Source organism: Colobus angolensis, unplaced genomic scaffold, assembly GCF_000951035.1.
Source record: "Colobus angolensis palliatus isolate OR3802 unplaced genomic scaffold, Cang.pa_1.0 Scaffold14, whole genome shotgun sequence".
Classification (NCBI taxonomy): domain Eukaryota; kingdom Metazoa; phylum Chordata; class Mammalia; order Primates; family Cercopithecidae; genus Colobus; species Colobus angolensis.
Genome location: NW_012114488.1, coordinates 17,162,549 through 17,181,087, shown reverse-complemented (window position 1 = coordinate 17,181,087; position 18,539 = coordinate 17,162,549). Strand labels below are relative to the sequence as shown.

General features: G+C 38.4%; 1 protein-coding gene and 1 pseudogene across 1 annotated transcript in view; one reads left to right on the top strand and one right to left on the bottom strand.

Moving 5' to 3' along the window:
* Window positions 1–1,111: 1,111 nt before the first annotated feature.
* Window positions 1,112–18,539, bottom strand: part of LOC105506745 — a 20,909-nt gene continuing 3,481 nt past the window's right edge. The window contains exon 4 of the mRNA XM_011935018.1: window positions 1,112–1,419. Within this exon, the coding sequence (XP_011790408.1) occupies window positions 1,394–1,419 (26 nt within the window). The 3' untranslated portion in view covers window positions 1,112–1,393. The remainder of the gene's footprint in view (window positions 1,420–18,539) is intronic.
* Window positions 9,577–10,541, top strand: LOC105506744 (annotated as a pseudogene).

Here is an 18,539-nt window from a genome sequence, read left to right as displayed (position 1 = left end):
GTGATCCACCCGCCTCAGCCTCCCAAAGTGCTGGGATTACAGGCATAAGCCACCGTACACGTGACATTTTAAAAAATCAATATACACCACAAATAAAATTGAACTGAGGCAAATCTTACTAAATTTGGCACAAATGAAAGATCTCTGTTAAGTTTCTGAAGAGATTATTTAATTTTAGCTCTTTATTTTAATCTCAACTCTGATATTTTGATTTAATTCAGTTACCAATTAGTACTTTCAGAACCATACAGCAAAATATATATTCCCATTAATTTTTCAAATGTCTCAACACAACTTTTATATATTTCTATATTATTTTAAAGTATCTAAAAATCCACTGCAATTAATATAGAAAGGAAAATTCTTCTTTTTAAGTATCTCTTTTTAGTATATTTATCTTTTTAAGATGTAGGTTAATAAAAGTCTACTGGGCTTCCTAGGATATAATGTTATTAAATTCAGAGTTGAAATTTTTACTCTTTAGATATCTACAGTTAACTAATAGATTTTCTATAACATACTTTTACATCTTTTATAAACAGAATATTTTTAAAACCCACAACTGCATGATATAAAATAAGTAGACAAAATAATAAATGAAATATGATATGGCTTCTGCTAGGTACCTATGAGTTTTACAGAATAATCATTACAACAGATGTCCTTAGAGAACAAAGGAGAATGAGAAAATGTAAAAGTCGGGGTGGCATGGAAGATATTTTGTTATCTTCTACTGTGTGGTCTTTCATTGCACTATTCTTTAAACAGAAAGAGGCCTCCTCAAGGGCAAGTCCTGTTTCAAATGTCCCCTTCCCCTTCTGACTACAGAATAATGTGTTTGTGTAGTATATGATTACACCAGACAAGACTGTGAACACATGTGATTTACTCAATGATCCTATTCTGCTTCCTTTTAAAGATAAAGAATGCATTTAAGTCGATTGTGTATGAGACTGTGGTAATTCCTTAGAAGGCTCCTTTCAAACAGAGAATAATATTACCTTATTTTAAAACATTAAGAGCGTAGCTATTTTCCTGGTCTTCATTTTCCTTCCAGACAACATTAATACTTTCATTTATTTTAGAACAGACAAGTGTAACACATGAGTGATTATTTTAAAATAGTTTTAATTTTTCTTTGTATAAGCAAGATGACCCCATAAAACATTCACTTTTCAAAAATCTTTATATGCAAATAACTTACAAAAATCTGTGTAAAAGAAACAACTAAAACAAGACGGCCACCACCACTACAGATCCTAATAGCAGGCCAGATCAAGGTGCAGATCTCATGAAAACAAGCTGCTCACATTCCCAGAACCACAACCCCCTGGGGGTGGAATCTTGTCTTCTTTAACTTGCTGGGTGGTAGAGCCCATAGGAATTACTCAAACTATGAAAATCCCAAAGCATTGTCACCTACAGGGAAATGAGACAGGTATGACTTGAGCATAATTATTTTCTTGTAATAACAGTAAAGAAAACAACTTTAAATAGTAAAAGTTGTGTGAGCTTCAACTTCAACAGATAGATAATTGTGCTTGTTTTTACCAAACGTAGCATTTGTTAGCTAAGGAGGAAAATATACAATGTATACTTGCCATTTTTTCTTTAAAATAATATTCTCTAAGGCAGTCATATATAATGATTATAGATACACTTAACCAGACATAGTGTTCTTGGTATTTCACATGGTTTATTTCATTTAATCCTCACAATAACCTTATGGGGTAAGAACCTTTTTTTTTTTTTTTTTTTGGAGACAGAGTCTTGCTCTGTCGCCCAGGCTAGAGTGTAATGGCGCGATCTCGGCTCACTGCAACCTCCGCCTCCCAGGTTCAAGTGATTCTCCTGCCTCAGCCTCCCAAGTACCTGGGATTACAGGTGCATGCCACCACACCTGGCTAATTTTTGCATTTTTAGTGGAGACGGGGTTTCACCATGTTGGCCAGGTTAGTCTTGAACTCCTGACCTCAAGTGATCCACCTGCCTCAGCCTCCCAAAGTGCTGGGATTACAGACATGAGCCACCGCGCCTGGCCCCAAGAACCATCATTATTACTATTTTTCAGATAAAGAGCTAAGACACAGGGAACTTAAATTACTTGGCCAAGATCACACAACCAGAATTCAAAACCAAGTATCTTGTCTCCAGAGCTCTTACTTTCAATTTAGTAAAAGTAAATGTGAAATTGTATTTTTAACCCCATTATCATACAGAACCATTCCTCTAAGGCTGTAAATTCTGAGTTTCTTCCCTGTGAACTTCTACTTCTTTGACTCATTGTGACTGCCAAACTCTCAGTCCCTTCTAATTCATCTTCTGGTTTCACTTGCTTTCCTTTACAGCCTGGACTCTAGTCATTTCAGTTATGCCCAAATCTCCTGCTCAGGCCTCACCAGCTAGAGTCAAACCAAAGTGGTCCCTTGTACCACAATCGCTGCTATTACTCTTCTTAGCAGTGATTTAATCCAAGAAAAGTCATGCTGCTTCTTTTTAAGTGAGCTCACTACTGCTCAGCAATCCTTTCACTGACACTACACAGCATCTATAGCAGTGGTTCCAAACTTTTTCTAGGACTAAATCCCTGAATATACCCATCTATCCCTTTATAGATTACTTTACCATGGATTTATTTAAAATTCATCCAAAGTAGGTTTGCCAAATACAGGATGCCTAGTTAAATTTGAAATTACAATAATCAAAAAAAATTTAATTTAAGTATGTCCCAAATAGAGAAATACATATAGTATTTAAGATAGTAAAAAATACCAAATGTACTGAGCCAAATATTGCATGAGACATACTTTAATACTAAAAAACTGTTTACCTAAAATTCAATTTTAACTGGGCATCTTGGATTTTAATTTGTTAAATTTAATCCAATCAAATTCCTTTCTTTCCATTCTCAGAAGTATCTTTTCTGTTTTCAAAGGTTAATTCTCTGAACTTTTATTTGTCTTTCTCCTTACTTTTCTTTCTTCCTCATTCTACATATTCCTTCTCTGTACTTTCAAGCATGTTTGGGTCATCTCTACTGTGTTTTATTTTGTTTTGAGACAGGGGTCTCCCATGCTGGAGTGCAATGGTGCAATCACAGCTCACTGAAGCCTCAAATTCCTGGGCTCAAACAATCCTCCCGCCTCAGCCTCCCTAGAAGCTGGGACTACAAGCATGTGCCATCACGCCTGGCTAATTTTAATTGTTTTTGATAGAGACAGGTTCTCCTTATGTTGCCCAGACTGGTCTCGAACTCCTGGGCTCCAAGGACCCTCCCACTTTGGCCTCCCAAAGTGCTGGGATTATAGGCAAGGGCCACTACTCCCGGCCTCCTACTGTGGTGTTAAGGGTCCCAATTCTTCATCCCTCTATGAATCCATGCCCTTTGCCACATCACTTTGCAAGTTCTCTAAAGAGGATAATTCTGTTTCTCTGTTCCTTGAATATGGGGTTGGCCACATAAATTGCTTTGGTTATCAGAATGAGGGAGAAGTGCCAGTGTCAGTTTGGAGTCCATGTGTTTCTGTTTGCCCTTTTTCTTTCTTTTTTTTTTTTTTTGAGACAGAGTCTCACTCTGTCGTCCAGGCTGGAGTGCAGTGGCGCGAATGGGTTCAAGTGATTCTCCTGCCTCAGCCTCCTGAGTAGCTGGGACTACAGGCACATGCCACCACACCCGGCTAAGTTTTGTATTTTTAGTAGAGATGGGATTTTACCACGTTGGCCAGGTTGGTCTCGAACTCCTGACCTCAGGTGATCTGCCTGCCTCAGCCTCCCAAAGTGCTGGGATTATAGGTGTGAGCCACTGCGCCCAGCCTGTTTGCCCTCTTCAACACTTCTTCCATCTTCATAAGATATGCCTAAGTGAGCTGGACAGTCACAGGAGGATGATGATAAGTGTCCAGCCTAGAGTAAAGCTCCCAGTAGGTTTGCTGATGTATGAGGAAGCCCAGCTGGGAGGAGCCAACCCTCAGACATGTGAGCTATAATAATAATTATTGTCTTAAGCCACTTTAGAGTGTTTGTTATACAGCAAAAGCTAAATGATGCATCTACCCTGAAAAACCTCATCCTGATCATACCATTCCAATTCCCTTTGTTGTATTCCCAAACTGCTGCAAAAAGTATCCTTTAGTTTTTGCTTGTATTCCTTTGCCATTTATTCTTATCTGTACCACTTCTCTTTTAACTGACACCAAAATTCTCTTAATGGTCAGTCTTATAGCTCTGGCACTATCCTCATCCATGCTGGCCTCTGTACAGCACCTGACAGTATAGGTCATTTCATACCACTGTTAAATTTCTCCCTCTTTTATTGTACTCTACTAGTTTTTATTTCTTTGATTGCTCCATTTACTTCAAGTGCTCATCTTCTCTCTTCCATTCTTCTGGGGAGTTTATTCATTCTCTCAAGAGTGACTGTTACATATCTGACTTACACATCTTTATTTCTACTCCTAATCTCTATTTCAAGCTGTAGTTCAGCAGGTCCTCAAACTGCAGTGTGCATCAGAATCACTTGGACAGCTTGTTAATATTCATATTGCTGGGGCCTTACTCCCAGTTACCTATTCAGGGTAAGTCTGGGGTGGGACCTGATAATTTTCATTTTTAATAAGTTTCCAGGTGATGCTGATGCTGCAGCAGTGACCACACCTTGAGAACCACACTTCTAGTTCCATATTTCCAACTCTCTTAACAGTTTTCTCCTGGTTATCCATAGGCGCTTCAAGTATCACATACAATGTCAATTAGAGTGGTTTTTGTTTTGTGTTGTTTTTAATATTGTAACCAGTAGTAACTAATGGTCTATGTAATGCAAAATAAAGATTTTTCAGGAAGCTCACTAAAGGCTGCAGTACCATGTTCCAAATAAAAATAGAACCATAAACTAGACTACGTGACAGTAGGAGCATTACCCTTAATTCTGAAGTAAACTGAATGTTTCTTGTTTTTGAATCCCTCAGTTCAAGAGTCAATTCCAAATGAGAGTCATCTATTTATCCCTTAGTTTGTACCAAGAGAGAGACAGAAAGGATTATGGTGGAAGTAGCCACCAAGGACTCCTCTTCTTTTCTTTCACATTGTCTTAGTTCAGGCTCTCTTAATTAAGCAGGGAGATTACTACAACAGCCTCTTAACTAGTTTTCTTGCCCCTAACATAAACCTCCAATTCATTCTCCACATCATCTTCAGTTATCTCTTTAAGACACATGTCATTTTCTTCTTTGCCTTACCTGGTGTAGTATTCATGTCTTATCTTAAGTAATAAATTGCTTTTCTCCATATACAAGTGGTTGCAGTATTTTTGCCTTAGCTGACACAAAAAATGCAAAAGCAGTTTGAGAGGGTAGGAAACACAACCATTGTAAACTGAGGATCTAATCGCCTAGTAATCAGGCAAGAGTCAGAAGCAGAGTACCAAATTTTGGATAGAGACCCCTCAAGGAGCCTTTAAGATATCAATGTCTCTGACTAGACTGAAAACTCCCTCATGGCAAGGACCTAGTCCTCGTTCTATCCCCAGCACCTAGCTCAGTGCCTCACAAATAATAGGATTTAATGATATGAAGAAAGTCATCTCCAGACCCTCCCCTACTTTAAATTACTAGTTTACAGTCTCTGCTGGCTTATTGCCTCATCACCAAATCCTTCCTACATACCACTGCTAAATCAAGCCAATTTTCGTTTCATTTCCTGCTCAAAACCTTCTGACTGTCCAATATATGCTCGCCAACTCTAAACTCTTCACCATTCAAAGCCTTCCAGAACTTGGTTCTAACCAATTTTCCTAAGCTTTCTTCTACTCCTCATTACACTGTCAAACAGTCTGGATAAATAAGATTTAACATAACATTTTTTTGGAAGGCCGAGATGGGCGGATCACAAGGTCAGGAGATAGAGATCATCCTGACTAACACGGTGAAACCCTGTCTTCACTAAAAATACAAAAAAAATTCCCCGGCCGGGGCTTTTTTTGGGGGGGGGGAGGGGATAGCATTAGGAGATGTACCTAATGTAAATGACAAGTTAATGGGTGCAGCACACCAACATGGTACATGTATACATATGTAACGCACACCAACATGGTACATGTATACATATGTAACAAACTTGCACGTTGTGCACATGTACCCTAGAACTTAAAGTATAATAATTTAAAAAAAAAGCAATCTGATAAAGTAAAAGAGCTTGTTTCTTAAAAAAAAAAAAAAATTAGCCAGGCACGGTGGCGGGCGCCTGTAGTCCCAGCTACTCAGGAGGCTGAGGCAGGAAAATGGCATGAACCTGGGAGACGGAGCTTGCAGTGAGCCGAGATCACACCACTGCACTCCAGCCTGGTCAACTGAGCGAGACTCTGACTCCAAACCAAACCAAACAAAACAAAAAACAACAAAAAATATTTTTTCTGTTCTTTTTTTATAATATTGTAAAATATATTACAAAATATATTTTGGAATATCTGTCTTCCATGATCTCTCCCCTATCTTACCTTCAAAGTCTAGTTAAGATGCCACCTGTCAGTAACCTACCACTCTAGGTTATTGGTAATGTATCCTTGTACACTATGCTCCTTAATTAAGATCTATTTGAAGCTTTTGTTAATTAGTGTCCTGTTTCTATATATAACTTCTAGTAGTTGCACACATACTATCTTAAATTATCATTATGTAGTTATATTATTTGTCCTATCAGATTTTAAGAGACTTAAGAGCTTTCTGCCGCTAATCTTTTATATCCTCAAGAAACTTCTGTAGTGCCTTACACACAGTGGGCAACAAGTAAAATCTGTTAAAAAGATGAATAAATGGATGTTTATAATATAACACTAGTGTTTGGGGCTTGTCCCCTTGAGGTAGCCAGCCTGTGACTGTGCCAGGGATTTCTGAGCTGCTGAAATCAGAGGGTAATAAATCCTAGCAGCTTGGAACTGGATGGTGAGTCTAAATCAAAGATCATCAGGTTGAATGGAAATTCAAATGCCAGGAACAAGGATCAAGTGAAAATGTCCAGAAAACAGAACCTGAGATGAAATGTAGAGTCAAGGGTATGGAATCAGGCAGAGACACAGTAAAGGCAAAAGTAGTCACAACATATTGATGAAGATCTGGAATGGTGGATTTTGGAGGGGAGGCTGTGCAGTGCATTCATCAAGGTGAGTGGTTTGTTATAAAATAATCACCTAAAAATTGGAAGTCAGGTTGGCACCCAATTATCACCTCTAGCAAAGAAACACATACATGAAAATAGAAAATTTATAATAGCAAATATAGAGAAATTAAATAGAACCTGCTTTGAGAGGCAGATTTCATTTGAGCTTCATTTTCTTGCTTCTGCCCTGTCACCTTAATTTGTTTCACACATTTGCACAAGTTCACATACAAGTTGTAATGTATTTTTTGATTCCTTTATATTATGGAAAATGAAAAACATATTTTAAGAGAGAGAATATCACAACACCCAACATCAATACAAAATCTCAGAACTTATTTTTACTGTATTTTTTAGATTTTTAATCTTTCAGTGAGGCTGCAATAACAGTGTACATAACAACCACTGATTTTTCTACATGAACTGTTCACAGACTAGAAAATTCTGAGATTATTTTACAAAGTTTTAAAAATCCTTTAAAATGTTTAAGAAACTCTAATCATGAGAAGTACATATTCTGTTATCGAAAGTTCTAAAAAATTTAATTCCTACAGCTACCTTGCCCTATAAAACATTTGTTTGCCTGTCAATCTGTGAGGTTGGATCAAGCAACTCTCTGTCCCACACAGTGTTTTCTTGGACTCATTAGTAGTAAGCATTATGGCAAAGACTAACGTCCTCACGAAAAGGACAGTAAAATTCACTTTAAGTTCTACTATAAAGGTGCAATAGTCCTCTGTATAAATTGTAAATTTCAAAAAAAAAAAAAATTTTTTTTTTTTTTTTACACTATCTCACCCTGTTTCCCAGGCTGGAGTGCAGTAGTGTGATCATGGCTCACTGCAGCCTTGATCTCCTGGGCTCAAGCAATCCTTCCAGCTCAGCCTCTCTAGTAGCTGGGACCACAGGTGCACACCACCACACCTAGCTAGTTTTTTTTATTATTTATGGAGATAAAGTCTCACTATGTTGTCCAGGCTAGTCTCAAACTCCTGGCTCCAAGGGATTCTCCCACCTCAGCCTCCCAAAGTGCTGAGATTACAGATGCAAGTCACCATGTCTGGCCAGAAATTTGTTATTTTGATTTAAATGCTGAATAAAGTATGTTTTAAAGCCTGTATTATTCTTCCTGATACAACTGACAGAAGGGTAAGTTCTCATATTAGGTCCTTTAAAAGTTAATGTATTTGGTGGCAACACAGAAGAATAGGAAGATCGCTTACCAAGGAGGTAGGTAACCTGGATCTTACTTACCCTATGGGATCTTCAGCAAGTCATTTACTTTCTTTGAGTCTCAATTTCCTCATCATAAAATCTAAAAACTTGGATTATTTCAATGGTCTTGACAGGAAGACTGCACTGGAATTGCCTGTGGGCATTCTGACTTGATAGATATGAGAAGAAAGGGCCTAGATAAATGTATCTTTACAACACCTCATAAATGATTCTGATGCATATTACTGGTTAAGAACCAATGGTATAAATAATTTCTTGGGTTATGTGAAATTCTAAGAATCTACTTTTTACATCCAATCAATGGAATTTTAAAAACTCCTACCTTTCACTATTATATCATTCTTCTTGATGAATAAGTATATTTTAGGAAATGGAGAAGCTGCCTCTAAATTGTGAATAGCTTACAGTTATTGAGTGCTTAGCAGTCTAAGGTGTTAACTCATTCAATATATGTAATTCAATCTTCACAACGACACTATGAGATAGGTACTACTATTATTATCTGTTTATTACAGACAGAAAAAATGGGGCACAGAAAGTAATTTGCCCAAGTTATGGAGCAGGTAAGTAGGGAAATTGGGCTGCAGAGTTTAAACACTTACCGGAATGCTCTACTATCATTCAATAAATGACCTATACATACCAATAGGCCCCATCACTATTCCCCACCCAAATAGTGCTGTTTTCCCTGCTACTACAGGGGAAAAAAAGGGTATGTTTTTAGAAAATCTTTGAGAGCAGAAGGGGGAAGCTGGGAAACTCAAGAACGAAAAAACTCAAGGGACCTGGGCCTAAGACCTCTGGCCCTGAATTACAACTAGAGATTACTTTGATTTACAAAAGCCTCTTTAAATAGGGTAACTATTTTTAGGAGTTATTTTCCTTCAGTCATCATTTCATCCCATGATGTCTAAGACATGCTCTTTTTGACTGAATAAATATTAATTTAAAAAAATATTAGAAATGTACCCTATCAGATGAACTAGACCCAAAACTGTAAAGTAAAACAGGAAAGGACAAAAGCTACGTTAGAGTCGGAGGGAATGATGATCAAATGATTCAGCCTATTGTTAATTTTGGGTATGCAAAGGAGAATTTTAACACCATACTTTAGCATAAGGTAGAGACTAATACATAACACGGTATAACCTTCCCTTCCCAATAGTATTAGATGGGCTGTCTACTTGGGTGATGAATTCACTCAGGATGAGGGCAGGAATTCAGGTGAAGGAGGAAGACTGTAAGCCAAGTGCCAAAGTCTTCAACATCTTTAATAAATTAAGTCTTGAAAGACTATGAATATGCTAAGTACAGGGGAGCAGATATTCTAGAATGAGGATCCTTCCCCTTTCTCTGTGAGTTTTCAGTCTAAAAATATTTTATACAAATGCAGAAGTAAGCAGCTGCTTAAGAAAAATGAGTAGTGTTTTCCTTCATTCATAAAACTAATCTTTGTACTGCTTTGCAGACTTGGCAAGAACCTCTGGTTCACGTTTTCATCCTAAGGCCAGATTTTCCCTGCTAAAGAGGAATGGAGAATGAAATTACCTGCTAATTCAAGTAAGAAAAATATCAGCTCTTGTTCTCATAAATTTGTGAAAATAAATTACAACTAGATTATCCCAGTTCTGATTTGAAAACAGCTGGTGAGACTACTAGGTGTAGTTTCTCACTACTTATTTTTTTTTTTAAAAACGCAAAAACACACATATACAAAGGTTTTTAAAAATACTCTTAAAAGAACAGAGTAGCATGCTATTTCCTGACAGGCCGACCTTTACACAAAGAATGTTCACTTTCAACAAACTGAAAATTACTCTTACCTATGGCTTCAGAATATCACTGTCTACCTCAGAAAGCAGAATGTTTTGTACAAGTCATAAATAAGTGGCTAGATGGACACTATTTGGTCATCAAATGATCAATGTAGAGGGCAGGGGGAAATTATTTCTGCAGTACCAACCATGTATCTGGTACCGTGCAAAGGGAAAAAGGAAACAGGCCGGGAATGGTGGTTCATGCCTATCATCCCAGCACTTTGGGAGGCCCAGCTGGGAGGATCCCTAAAGCCTAGGAGTTTAAGACCAGCCTGGGCAACATTGGGAGACTCCATCTCTACAAAAATAAAAAAAATTCGTGGCGGGAGCCTGTAGTCCCAGCTACTCAGGAGGCTGAGGCAGGAGAATGGCATGAACCCAGGAGGTGGAGCTTGCAGTGAGCCGAGATCACGCTACTGCACTCCAGCCTGGGCGACAGAGCAAGACTCAGTCTCAAAAAAAAAAAAAAAAAAAATTGCCAGGAGCAGTAGCACATACCTGTGGCCCCAGTTACTTAGGAGGCTGAGGTGGGAGAATCGTTTAGGCCCAGGAGGTCAAGGCTGCAGTGAAGTGTGATTGCATCACTGCATTCCAGCCTGGGCAACAGAGCAAGACCCTGTCTTAAAAGAAAAAAGGAACTGTAGAATATGATTCCTAATGTCAAGAAACTTACAGCTTATTGGTCAATTACATAATACTGGAGTCTAGGACCATGTCTTACTCTTAAAAAAAAAAAAAAATCAACCACATCATTTAACATAGGATTTTATAAATATCAGTGAGTTAATAAAAAGTTAAAATAATACAAAAAACTTAGAACTGAGCAATAAAATGCATGTTTAATGTAGGTGACAGGGCCAGGCACAGTGGCTCACGCCTGCAATCCCAGCACTTTGGGAGGCCGAGGGAGTTAGATCACCTGAGGTCAGGAATTTGAGATCATACTGGCCAAACACAGCAAAACCCCGTCCCTACTAAAAATACAAAAATTTGCTGGGTGTGGTGTTGGGCACCTGTAATCCCAGCTATCTGGGAGACTGAGGCAGAAGAATTGCTTGAACTCGGGAGGCAGAGGTTGCAGTGAGCCAAGAATGTGCAACTGCAGTCCAGCCTGTGTGACAGAGTGAGACTCTGTCTCAAAAATAAAATGAAATAAAATAAAATAAAATAAATAGGTGACTGAGTGAAGAGATAACAGTTAAGTTGATGTAATTATAATCTATGAAACCTCTATTAACAATGAGAACACATGGACACAGGGAGGGGAACAACAAACACTGGGGCCTGTTGGTGGAGGGGACAAGGGGAGGGAGAGCATTAGGACAAATACTTAATGCATGTGGGGCTTAAAACCCAGATGATGGGTTGACAGGTGCAGCAAACCACCATGGCACATGTATACCTATGTAACAAACCTGCACATTGTGCACATGTATCCCAGAATTTCAAGTAAAAACAGCAAACGAACAACAAAAAAACTCTACTAAAAAATCTTTTTCCTATTCCAATTTTATAATATTTTGAGTAAGTACTGTCACAGGAAGGTCCCTACTCCTACTTACTGAAATCTTTAAGAAAGAAAAGAGTGGGTTAGGGCAAAAAGAGACAGGGAAAGGAAGAGCAAACTAGGCAGAATGAGTATCACATGCAATTCTCTCTTCTGTGGAGAAAGAACATGCCATGTACCAAGAACTGGTGATATCAAACAGTGAACTATAAAGTAAGTTCCTTGAAAAATTCAGGATAGGATCCAAAATGGAGCAACATTTTCAGCCTAAAAATGCTCACTGTGATATATATGATAATATAAAATTTGAACGATTCTGTTGTTGGCCAACAGTGGGAAAATGGTTAGGTAAATTATCATATGTCCACAACACAGCATATTTTGCAGCCATTAAAACAATGTATATGCAGAGTTTTAATTTACATGGAAAATGCTTGTTATAATGCAAAGTCAAAAAACTAGGACATTACTTTCTCTATGTAATATATTTACAGAAAAATTTTCTAGAAACAGAATGGACTAGAATGTTAATCATGACTTCCACTGGGTGAGAGAATGTTCTCTATTTTTCTTTATTGTCTTCCATATTTTCCATGCTATGCATTTAAAACTTTTAAAATTGGAAAAATACATTTTATTGAGAAAATGAAGAAATAGGACATCTATATTTACACATCTGAGAATAAGTAGTCTTTTCTGGCTTCTGGAATGAGGATGTAAAATAAGGCAAAATCTAGGAGAATCCAGTGTCAATAACAAAGTTTTCTGTGTGTGTTTCTTTGTTTTTTGAGACAGGGTCTTGCTCTGTGACCCAGGCTGGAGTGTAGTGGTGATCACGGCTCACTGTGGCCTCAAATTCCTGGGCTCCAGCAATCTTCCTGCCTCAGCCTCCTGAGTAGCTGGGACTACAGGCGTACATCACCACGCCTGGCTAATTTTTAATTTTTTGTAGAGACAAAGTCTCACTATGTTGCCCAAGCTGGTCTCAAACTTCTGGGCTCAAGCAATTATCTCACCTTGGTCTTCCAAAGTACTGGGATTACAGGGATGAGCCACCCTGCCCAGTCTCAGTAAAAAGCTTTCTAGCGGGAGTTTTTCTGGAATGTGATTTACACTGTGAATATTAAAATGCAATAAACTTTGGGGCCAGGGGAAACTACCCTGAGATACGTTGATCCAAATAGATACCTTGCTTCTGAGATTTTGCATCTTAATTATTTAAATTGGGAATTTTATCTATCCTTACTCTATGTGTGTTTGGTCTCCTCCTGCCTATCTATAATATAATCCATTGGAAATGCTCCGGTATCAATTCCGGATATGTAATTTAAATGAGGGTCCTGGAAAGCTCAGGCATCAGTTCTAATATTACTCTATTCTGAAAGTTTTTTAAATTTTTTGTTCCTCAAATATCATCTTTAATTTATAGGCTCACCGGTTCCTTCCTTAAGACTATTACTGCTAATTTACAGAAGTGGAAGAGTTGTTTCAGAAAAGTTTTGCTTCTCTGAGTAACCGAGTAAATTAATTGGTTAAAACGAATAGAGAGATCTCTGTTCAGGAAATTCATCTCTCACCACATGATAAATCTGACTTTCCTTTAGTTTAAAAAGAAAAAAAATAAATGACATGAAATACGACTTTTGGCCAAGAATTATTTTATTACTATTCACTTAGGCAACAAATATTTATGTGCCTACCTTGTACCCAGGAAGGTTCTATGGAGAAATTGCAGAAACATGCATAAAGCCTTTTGGGACTTTGTATGGTTGACAGCAACTGCCTCTAACGTTTGCCATACTTATTTAGGCCTTCCAAATCCCTCTGAAAAGGAATGAGTTTCTTTTCCATCATGGTTTCATAAAGGCAAGAGACTGGATGAAGGGGCTGGGTAAAAATTTACTTTAAACTAGGCCAGGGTTTTTCAACACCTGCAATATTGACACTTTGGACCTGATAATTCTTTGTGCTGTAGGGGCTGCCCTATGCATTGTAAGATGTGATAATAAAAAATGCCTCCAGATATTTTGCCAAATGTCCCCTAGGGAGGCAAAAATCACCCCTTGTTGAGGACCACTGGACCAAATGATTCAGACATTTGACCCTACAGTAGTTAAGAAAACTGAGTTATCTAAGAGTGAAGGAAAGAGAAGGGATGACACAAAGAATAATTTAGCTTGAGGCCAGGTGCCATGGCTCACACCTGTAATCCCAGCACTTTGGGAGGCCAAGGCAGGCGGATCACTCGGGCTCAGAAGTTCGAGACCAGCCTGGGCAACATAGTGAAACCCTATCTCTAAAAACATATGAAAATTAGCTGGGTGTAGAGGTGCACGCCTGTAGTCCCAGCTACTCAGGAGGCTGAGGTGGGAGGATTGCTTGAGCCTGGGAAGTCAAGACTGCAGTGAGTTGAGATTGGGCCACTGCATACCTGCCTGGGTGACAGAGTGAGACCCTAGGGCATAGTGGCTCACACCTGTTATCTCAGCACTTTGGGAGGCTGAGACAGGAGGATCGCTTGAGCCCAGGAGTTTGAGACCAGCTTGGACAATATAGTGAGACCTCATCTCTATTAAAATAATTTCTTAAAAAAAAAAAAAATTTAGCTTGAACTCAACCAAATTTACTAGAAAACAAAGTATCTAAATGATTAAGAAAGAAAATACTGCCACTCTTGTCAAATCACTATGCCCTTCTACCTACTCCTTAAAGATGAATGAAAAAACAGTGATAAGACAAGTCTTTCTGACAACAGAAATGACTACTTATATAGATGTTGCTCAGAAGATTCCCTAAGTATGGGAGTAAAAGTAATAAATCTGGAGCTTGGAGGCATATGTTCTCACTAAACAGCTTTATTTCTTTGGGTCTTAGCTTACTGCTATGTAATGGAGGGCTGTTGGGCAGGCGGTAGAGAGAGTTGTAAACAGATTTTTAAATTTTTTTAATTCAATAAATGCTGATAACTTATATTCTAGGCATTATACTTGGATCTAGTATATAAAAGATGAAAAGACATGGTCTGCTCCTTCAAGAAGATAACAGTCTATTAGAATGACAGACTAACAAACAACTACAATAATGTAAGCATTATAATAGAAGCATGTACAAAAAGAAGTGGAAGGCTAGAAATAACACCTAAATCTGTTTGAGGAAATCAAGGAAACCTTTACACGGAAGTGGCATTTGAGCTAAAACTTGAAAGATAAATAAGAATTTTGCCAGGAAACAAGAAGGGAGAATGTACTATGCCAGTTAGAAAGGCAAATGCACAGAGATTTGATAGTTTTTCAAAAAGAATGGCATGTTTACGAAGCTATAATACCTCAGTGGTACTAGAAGATAAATGGAAAAGGTGAAAAGGTATGAAGCCGAATGTCTATCTAGGCCAAATCATGAAGGTGGTATGCCATAAACACTGTTTTCAAGGCAACAGATGATAATTTGACATAGATGATAACTTAAAATTTATGTGGTAGACAGATCACCCTTGCAGTACAGTAGAAAATAAAATTAGTGGGGAATAAGCCAAGAGACCAAACAAGTGACTACTGCAATAGTATACCTAAAGCTAGTGAAAGGGTACAAAAGGACAATGATTATGTGGACAGAAATGGGGAATATTCAGGAGAAAGAATAGGCAGGACTTGAATTATGAATGTTGGCAGGGGGATTACAGCTAAGGTGTATTCAGAATTATGCTAAGTATTTTTGGCAATACTTCATTTAATCCTTATAATATCCCTAATAGGAATGGAAAGCAGTCCAATTTGCTAAAAGCTAATTTGCCAATGAATATGTTTGCTATATTTACCAAATACTTGTTTTAGAGAATATTCACCCTGAATATATTTAATAAATGTATTCTTTTTTTTGAGACATGATCTTGCTCTACCACCCAGGCTGAAGTCCAGTGGTGCAGCAACCTCGACCTCTTGGGCTCAAGTGATCCCCCCACCTCTCAACCAAGCAGCCTCTCAGTCCTACAGGGTTTCACCACGTTGCCTAGGCTCGTCTCAAACTCTTGGGCTCAAGCAATCCTCCCACCTCTGCCTCCCATCGTGTGAGCCATCACGCCTGGCCAATAAATGTATTCTTGGTAAACTTACTTTTTTAATGAATTCACTTTTGATGAAATGATTTAGAACCTAAGGTAAGTATACTTTTGCCTCTGTTTTATTGCAGAGAAAACTAAGGTTCATAGAAACCGACATTCATAGTTAGCAAAGGCAGAATCAGGTCTATAGAATTAGAACTTTTTTTTTGAGACAGGGTCTCCCTCTGTTGCCCAGGCTACAGTACAGTGGCAACACTGTGACTCCGGTAACTCAGCCACAGATGTAACATGTTTGTCTTATATTAACTTTATTACTCTTTTGAGTTCTTGCACCTCATAGGTCCACCAGAATCCTTTGCTCACGAGGCTCAAGGTTCACTGCAGCCTTGACCTCCCCAAGCTCAAGCTATCCTCCTACCTCAGCCCCCACATAGCTGGAACTACAGGCATGCACCATCACACCCAGCTAAATTTTGTATTTCTTGTAAAGATGGATTTTTGCCATGTTGTCCAGCCTGGTCTCAAACTCCTAGGCTCAGGCAATCCTCCCGCCTTGGCCTCCCAAAGTGCTGTGATTACAGGGTTCAGCCACTGTGCCGGCCCTGACAATGTTAATATTCTTAAATGAAGAACTATACCTTAAAAAAAAAATAGACATAATGACACTAAATTCCAAATCCAATGTAGTAAGAGTAGCATATCTCATTATGACAACTTTCTTAGTTTTTCCTGGGGGCTACCTGATGAAGACAATAAAGGTAAGATGGTTCTCTTTGCTTTTCTGTGGTGCTCTGCGTTTTTTTTTTTTTTTTTTAAACTATCAGAAATTGCCATCTATCTGGAGTCAACTACCATTTATATGTGACACACAGAACCCACTAACCACCTTTAAATTGTTATCTCAAATATTTGTTTCATCATCAGTGAAGGTGGTATTATTTTTCTGACAATAGGACAAAGTCATCATAATTCTGCTGTCCAGGGTATGAAAATTTGAAATCCTTTTTAACTCCAAATCCTTTTTAACTCAACTCTGTAGTGGCTCATGGTTCATAGCTATATGCAGTGGAGTCCACTCTAGGATTTCAGTGGAGAGTGGCAGCTTCTCTTTGGGGACATTTAGAAATACATGGGGAATTTTTCATTGTTACAGTGGCATGTAGTGCACAGCGGCCAGGGATGTTAAATGTCCTGCACAATGAAGAACTGTTTCACCCAAATGCCAGAAGTCCCATTTGAGAAACCCAAGAGCTCAGAGTCATCAACTTCACGAACATGCGACATGTATAGTCACATAGGGCCCAGTGCTTGGTTTAATGCTCTGCAGTCACTGTCTTGAAAATTATAATACTTTTATGTTTGACTACCTGTTTTGTAAGTCCAGTGGTACAGCAGAGCATAACATGCAAGCAGAGGTATGTATGCTTTCTTCCTTGCCATTCTATTTGCATATGGTCTCCATGATGCCTCATGACAAAGGATTCTGGTGGACCTATGAGGTGCAGGAACTCAAGAGAGTAACAAAGTTAATACAAAACAAGCATATAACATTTATGACTGAGTTAGTGGAGGCACAGACAGTTCCAAGAGGCTACAGTTTTCATTCAAATCAGAACTTGCTTCAGGTGCAGAAAGAAGGCAACAGCATCTTTAAGAAACACAAGTGACTACATCACATCCTTCCTTACTCATGTGTTACTTCCCACTATTAGTCAACCATTTATACGAAAAATGATGATAAAGAATGAAAGGAAAGTAGGGCAACTCAGCGCTCCCTTTCCTTTCATCCTTCCTTACTCATCAGTAAGCAGAAGACAGAGAATATTGGTAGAATGTGTGCACATCAAGAAGCAAAATAAAAATAGTTGAGTTAGTTTTGTGCAGTTTACACTGTTCTGATAGCACAAAATACATACGCATTTACAAGCTATGAATTGTATAATTTTGGTGATTCCAAATACAATTGAAATGCTCTTATACTTGCATTTTAAAATGGCATTACATAACATAAGGATGAATGGTAAAATTCATCCTAAGAATTAAAAAATTTAATTTTTTTTTTGTAGAATGACATTAAAAAGTAAATTTAAAAACACTATGACAAGTGGAGAGAGCAAAGACAAAAGAAGGAAAAAGCTTTATATTTTAGTACAGATAACAGCCCATTTTCCCCTGTATTGGAACAAGAGGCCTTACGTTTTCATTTTGCTCTGGGCCCCACAAATTATGTAGCTGGCTGTGACTGGGCTGGTTGAAGCAAAAAGGGATTAAAAGATACTATTTAGCTCACAGATCTCTCAGAGGGCCAGAGAATTGGACTTGGATAAACATAGCTAGAAACAACATCCAAGAAAAACCAAACCACAAAGAACACCCATCTCACATTACAAAGCTATTCTAGTGGAAACCCATCCCAGCACTGCCTGCCAGTCAGCACCTATGACTCTAAAACAGATGCCACAACTCCTCCCTACCTACCCAGAAGAACCTGATACCTCCTTCATGGTATTATTGGTATTTGTCAGAAGATACTATCTCCCTGAGTGCAGCTGAAGCATCACGTTGCTTGCTGTCACATCCATGTCCTGAATGGGTACATCTGATTGCTGGAAACTAGGTCATTTACTGAAGCCAGCTTCTGACTGTCAGCATCCTGTCCAACTAACTCCACATTTACTGCAGTCACTCTGGTAGGGGGCATATTTGTACCACGTAATCCCAGCTAGTTGGGAGGCTGAAGTGGGAGGAGCCTAGCAGTTCAAGACCAGCCTGG